This window comes from Malus sylvestris, chromosome 4 (genome assembly GCF_916048215.2).
Source record: "Malus sylvestris chromosome 4, drMalSylv7.2, whole genome shotgun sequence".
NCBI lineage: Eukaryota > Viridiplantae > Streptophyta > Magnoliopsida > Rosales > Rosaceae > Malus > Malus sylvestris.
The window spans coordinates 17,675,312-17,682,405 of record NC_062263.1 but is presented as its reverse complement, the minus strand read 5'-3'; the positions used below and the strand labels follow the sequence as shown (position 1 = coordinate 17,682,405).

The following is a 7,094-nucleotide window of genomic DNA, read 5'->3' as shown; positions in this document are numbered from 1 at the left end:
ATTATAGCACACAAGGGATGTTTCAATCTGTGTACTGCAAAGCTACGCGTTTAGAAACAGCACGTAAAATGTTAGCAGTTATCCAATAACTCCTCTTTGAAATAAGAATGATCAATTCACAATTCACGCTGTCACAGCCGCTTTTGAAGAAAAGTTTGGTTCAAAGTTCACCAAGAAGAACCAAGATAAAGTTATACACCACATAATAGTTAGAAAGAAAGGGGACTCCCATGTGAGTTTACAGAACCAAGATTATTATTCATTCATTCCAAACTGAGTTTTGACAAATTAGAAAATGATAACACCACCACCCACAAACCCCAAAAACAGAACACGGCAAACTTGCCAATCAACAAAAAACACCACCATCATTCAACACCTTAACACAAATAAGAAACAACTAAACATAACAAAGTTCTGCATCAGAAATCACCACCACGAAGACGAAGGACAAGGTGGAGGGTAGACTCTTTCTGAATATTATAATCGGCTAGGGTACGACCATCCTCGAGCTGTTTCCCAGCAAAGATCAATCTCTGCTGGTCCGGTGGTATACCCTCCTTGTCCTGAATCTTAGCTTTCACATTGTCAATAGTGTCAGAGCTCTCAACCTCCAGAGTGATCGTCTTTCCTGTCAGTGTCTTCACAAATATCTGCATACCACCACGAAGCCTGAGCACAAGATGAAGAGTCGACTCCTTCTGGATGTTGTAATCCGCCAAGGTCCTACCGTCCTCCAATTGTTTCCCAGCAAAGATAAGCCTTTGCTGATCAGGAGGAATACCCTCCTTGTCTTGAATCTTCGCCTTCACGTTGTCAATCGTATCCGAGCTTTCAACCTCCAGAGTGATAGTCTTTCCGGTAAGAGTCTTCACAAAAATCTGCATACCACCCCTCAATCGAAGGACCAAATGCAAAGTTGACTCCTTTTGGATATTGTAATCCGCCAGAGTCCTGCCATCTTCCAATTGCTTACCGGCAAAGATCAATCTCTGCTGATCTGGAGGAATACCCTCCTTGTCTTGAATTTTTGCTTTCACGTTATCAATCGTATCGGAACTCTCGACCTCCAGGGTAATTGTCTTCCCTGTTAGGGTCTTCACGAAAATTTGCATACCACCCCTCAATCGCAGCACCAAGTGGAGAGTCGACTCCTTCTGGATATTGTAATCCGCCAGAGTCCTGCCATCTTCCAATTGCTTGCCAGCGAAGATCAACCGCTGCTGATCCGGGGGAATACCCTCCTTATCCTGGATCTTGGCCTTCACGTTATCGATGGTATCAGAGCTCTCGACCTCCAGAGTAATTGTCTTCCCCGTTAGGGTTTTGACAAAAATCTGCATACCTCCTCTCAATCGGAGAACCAAGTGGAGAGTCGACTCCTTCTGGATGTTATAGTCGGCTAGGGTGCGGCCGTCCTCCAATTGCTTGCCGGCGAAGATAAGTCTCTGCTGGTCAGGGGGAATACCCTCCTTATCCTGGATCTTGGCCTTAACATTATCGATCGTGTCGGAACTCTCGACTTCGAGGGTGATCGTCTTCCCGGTTAGGGTTTTGACGAAGATCTGCATACCTCCCCTGAGACGAAGCACCAGATGGAGGGTCGATTCCTTCTGGATGTTATAATCGGCGAGGGTCCGGCCGTCCTCAAGCTGCTTTCCGGCGAAGATGAGACGCTGCTGATCGGGAGGGATGCCCTCCTTATCTTGGATCTTAGCCTTAACGTTGTCGATGGTATCGGAGCTCTCGACTTCCAAGGTGATGGTCTTCCCGGTTAGGGTTTTCACAAAGATCTGCATGATTTCAGAAAAGAGGAATTGAAATTCGAGAGGGTTTCGAAAGAGCGATTTGAGAGAGATTTGGGAACGACTTATAAATTGTTTGAGAGAATTGCGAGGAGGAGAAGAGGGCGAGAGGAGTTTATATAGGGAAGATAAACCGACTCTAAATCCTATTTCCTAGTAGGATTCCGGAGAGGACGAGGAACGTGTGGACGGGAAAAGCAGGTGAAGCGAACGGCCCAGATATTTCTAGTGCCAACAATTCTTGACCTCTAATTTTTACTTTTCTTCGATTGGGGTGAGGGTGACGGGACCTACGTTTTTTACTTAGTTTCTTAGTTGCTAAGGTAATTGAATTTCTAATTTGTTTGTCTATTAATTTTCTTAATTTGATTCGACAGTAAAAAATTTGTCAGTTTTTGTTTATGATCTTGTTTGTTTGGTCGAAAATTGAGAAGTCTGTTGAACAAGTAGACTACGGGGTGGTTTGGAAGTGAGGTGCTTAAAAAAAAAAACACCCATGAAAAAAAGCTGTGAGGGTTTTAGATGTTTGGTAAACTGAAAAAAAATGGCTTATTTTGGAAGCTGCTGTGAGAATAAGCTGAAATAAAAGGAAAAAGCTGAAGCTGCTATTTGCAGCTTTAGAAAATTGGCTTTTTTTCAAAGCATATGGAGCTACAGTGCTCCTTTAATGAAAAGACCCATTATCAAACTGTTTTTTTCTTTTCCAAAAGCACTTTTACAAAAAAGTTTACCAAACACTCTGCTGATTTATTTCACAGCCGCTTATTCTCACAGTAGTTTTTTTTCAAAGCACAGCAATACCAAATCAGCCCTACCTTTCCTTTTGCCCTATGTTCATATTCGACTGACAAGTTTTTATAAAAATCATATGAGAGGTAAAATTAGATGGATAGCATCACCTTTTCCCTTTTGTTGGAACTTAGAGAATGCTATGTTAATATGTGAGTTATACATGTCAACATCATACAATTAACCGTTAAGAATGTTACTAGAAGACCATCCTACAATTTGCATCATTGACTTTTGAATCTCAAAAAGATGAATAATTTTGTATAGTGCGTGATTAGTGTTAAATAGGCAAAAGTGACAGAGAGAATCTTTGCTAGAGAAGAGATCGAAGTGAAACGAGAGCAATATATCACACTTTTTGTTTTAGTAACTATATGAGACAATGAATGCAGGTAAAGAGAGGGAGAGATTGGTATTATCCCTAATTTATCCAGCATGTCTACTTTAGTGATATTCTTCCCCACAAAGTTTTATGTTCAAATTGATTATAAACATTGCAGAATTATACTAATTTATCCAGCATGTCTACTTTAGTGATATTCTTCCCCACAAAGTTTTATGTTCGAGTTGATTATAAACATTGCAGAATTATACTAACGACTGACTTAAAATCTTGGATTGCAGATGTGTCCAACCATAACCATTTCTTGGGAAAATCATTGTTTGCTAGTGGTTATACCTATCTCTCAATGCATTTCAAAGAGCCAATGGGTCTTCAACTGACACACCCCGACCTAGAAAGGTCGAAGCATGCTGGCCATCACTGTGAGGTGACGTAACCATAAGGGTAAGTGATGCAAAAGTGAATAAAATTAAAACTAATTAGAACTAAACAGTGAAAGAGTGTGCAATCGTGAATTGAACCTACTACAATTATTCAGAGCGTAATAGACAGTGAGACTACAGAAGAGTAGTCAAAACAACCAAAGTACACTTATTACATAATACTTATAAGTTCGTACGTCTAAACAGAAGGAAATGTCAGAACTGCCGAGATTCCTCGAGTGCCACAAAGAGTACAGCTAACTAGGTCCTGGAATGGCGAAAAACATAGTTAAGTGGGTCAGCAAAACAATGCTTATAAGAAAACCTTTAACTTTGAAAATACTAACCCCTCGCCGTAAAACAAGTATAGTTTCCTTGAAACATACTACTCAGGTATGTTTGTACCATACTTGACCAATCCCAAAACTACTGAGCATCAGTCAACGTTATACCGTCAAGGACCCAGAAGAGTTTCCCTCCAACCAGGAGGCCAATCAAAGCGCAACACGTGTCGACATCAGAAGCCAATCATAACGCGACACGTGTTAACATCAGAAGCCAATCACAACACGACACGTGTCAATGTCAGAATGAAACTAGAAACTCTCTTCTATAAATAGAGATCATTCTCTCACAATATTTCCTAATGTCATTTGTACTAAATCATTCACTTGTACTTACTAAAGGAGAGCTTGAACCTATGTACTTGTGTAAACCCTTCATAATTAATGAGAACTCCTTTACTCCATGGACGTAGCCAATCTGGGTGAACCACGTACATCTTATGTTTGCTTCCCTGTCTCTATCCATTTACATAATTATCCACACTAGTGACCGGAGCAATCTAGCGAAAGTCACAAACTTAATATTTTCTGTTGTACCAAAGTCCTCATTGATTTTGTGCATCAACATTTGGCGTCATCTGTGGGAACGACACTTATTCCCACTCTCTTCAGCTTTGTCAAGCTGGTTTCCACCATTCGTACACTCTCTTTTGACCAGGCATCCCTCTTTAACATGGGGAGTGAAGGAAGCCACAGCACACAGAATGACACCCATCTTGCACCTAGTGCGAAGCAACGAAAGAAGGAAGGAAAGAGGGTTGCTCTTCAAGCTAAAGTCGATGAGCTAGAAGCTCAAAACAACAAGATAGCAATGAAGAATGAGGTCCTCCATGAGCAGTATGAGAAGCTTTTTGAGACGCTCCATGAAACTATACATACTCAAACACGCGAGCTTGTTGCCCCTGTGGACATCAACCATCATCTGGGTGCCCCCCAACACGGAGGGTCACCTTCCTTCGACATGGGTATCCGTGATGAGGAGCGAGCTAATCATCAAAACATTGATCAACATAAGACTTCTCTCAACCCAGCTGCTTCGACCCGAAACAGGAGAAGTGGAGGAAGAAACCTCTTTGCAGAAGGGTTGGAAGGATCGAAAGTCGTTTATCGTGACTGCCGAGACTTCCTAAAGCAACGTCAAGAGAATCCCCTCCACATATGCTCAAAGATCAATAACCCAAGGGTTTATGAAAGACTCGGTCCCCTTCCATGACCCAGGCCAGCTGCCAATCTAGGGAAAAAACGACATGTCCTAGAGGAACATGAAGGTACAGGGGACTCTGAGGTATTCCGACAGACTCGCCTTAGAAGTCAGTACGGCGAGTCCAAGGAAAAATCACACGCCCTTGCTCAAACTTTCTTACTTCCAAGAGGCGATGGAGACTTACGAAAGAAAATCCCAGTGGTACATGACTCCACTCAAGACCCCCTTGTCCTACAGCTCCTTAAGGAAGTAAACAAGTTGAAGGCCGAACGTCAGGCCGAGATACCTGACTGGAACCAACCCAGGCCTTGCCCTCTCACAAGGAGGATCCTCGACACCCCCTTCAAGCGAAGACAAAACAAAAGCTTGGTTTACAACTCTATATTGGAATGGAGGACCTAATTAAACACATTAACCTCTTTGAGTCCACCATGGCATATCGGATGCACACCGACGAAGAGCGATGTCTTCTCTTCCCCCCACCCTCTCTGGCAGAGCTCTAAACTGGTATTGTCGTCTTCCACCTGAGACAGTAGACTCATTTGAGGAACTGAGGAAACTATTTATCTCTTAACACATCTTTCAGACCGATCGCTTGCATTCTGCATATGACTTGTACACTATTCGCCAGAAGCCGAATGAGTCACTACGAGAGTATACTGGTCGTTTCAGCCATGAGTATTCTCGCTACGCTGAGGCAGATGACAAGACCGCCCTCAAGGCCTACGTGATTGTTTCTTCAAGTACATGATCAATGTCAACACTTGGAAGACTTACTCTGAGGTGATGGCACAGGCTTACAACCATGCCTCCGCCGAGACAAGGACATATCAAGGGAAACCCTCCACAATCACCCCTTATCAGCAAGTAGGGAGTGGAAGCCAGATCCAACCAAATGAGAAGACCTCGACCTTCCAAACGGCAGCGGTGCCTCCCTCTGCCTTACTTAAAACTTTGCCAAGTCAACAGACATACCAATCTCAAGGAAAAAAGAAAGATTTCTATCCTCACCAGTCTCATTTTAGTAAAAGGAGTAAGGGACACTACCGCGATAACCAAGGGTATCTCCATGATAATCCCCGACCCTAGGCAGTCAACATAGTGGGTCAAGCACGTGTCAGGACAACCCCTACCCCAAGGTATGAGGCATACACACCTTTGAACGCCACATGTGTGGCCATTTACCCCAACATAACACACTTGATACCGAAGCCAAAGCCGAGGCACCCGAATTACAAGCCCACGAAGAACACGGGCACGTTTTGCTGCTACCACGAGCATAACGGACATGACGGCAAGAAGTGTATCACCCTTCGAGATCATATTGAAGCTTTGGCACGTGAAGGAAAAATTGATCAATTCCTCCTTCACCCTCCAAGGGGTAATCGTAACCAACGCTAGGTAAATGTGATATATGCCATAAGTGGTGGCACACCTATATCTAAATCTTCTAACAGGGCCATGAAAAATAATGAACGAGCTTTAAGGTTTGGCCACCAAGTGTTTCACGTGGAAGATATCAAGGGAGGTAAGTATCAAAAGCCTAACTGGGATCCAATATGTTTCTACCTTGAGGAAGAAAGATGTATCATCTACCCTCACAACGACCCACTAATCGTGGAAGCTCACATAGCCAACTTTGAAGTACGACGAATCCTGGTAGACACGGGGGCTTCGGTCAATATCATGTTTGTTGAAGCTTTCAAGGCACTTAATGTAGCTGAACACTTGCTCGACCGCTCGATTTCCACTCTGATAAGCTTTTCCGGTGATATCGTGCAACCTTTGGTACATGCCCTTACACAGCTACCATTACCACTAACTTCCTGGTGGTTGATTGCCCAACGACATACAATGTCATCTTCGGACGCACAGGCATCAATGATCTCAAGGCCATGGTATCCACACATATGTTGTTGATGATCTCAAGGCCATGGTATCCACACATATGTTGTTGATGCAATTTCCAACCCCCTATGGCAATGGTTACATCAGAGGTGATCAACTTAGTGCACGATCATGTTACAACATTTCGGTCAAGCAACAGCACCTACCAGTGCCCAAGGAAACCCTTTCTATACATGACCAAGTCATAAAGACCAGCCCAGACGAAGCCAACTTAGATCTTCATGGTGACAACAGTCAACCTGATGATCCTCGAGATACTCTTTCACTTAGCAAGCACAA

General features: G+C 43.2%; 1 protein-coding gene across 1 annotated transcript; it reads right to left on the bottom strand.

Annotated features, from left to right (window-relative positions):
- Positions 1–237: 237 nt before the first annotated feature.
- On the bottom strand, positions 238–1,914 carry LOC126617635 (polyubiquitin). The gene has a single exon (XM_050285681.1). The coding sequence runs from the start codon at positions 1,797–1,799 to the stop codon at positions 423–425; it is 1,377 nt and encodes a 458-aa protein (XP_050141638.1). The 5' UTR covers positions 1,800–1,914; the 3' UTR covers positions 238–422.
- Between the last annotated feature and the right edge of the window lie 5,180 nt (positions 1,915–7,094).

What these genes read in the sequence shown, in the direction of transcription:
- LOC126617635 (XM_050285681.1), bottom strand. Translation starts at nt 1,799, where the DNA reads ATGCAGATCTTTGTGAAAACCCTAACCGGGAAGACCATCACCTTGGAA.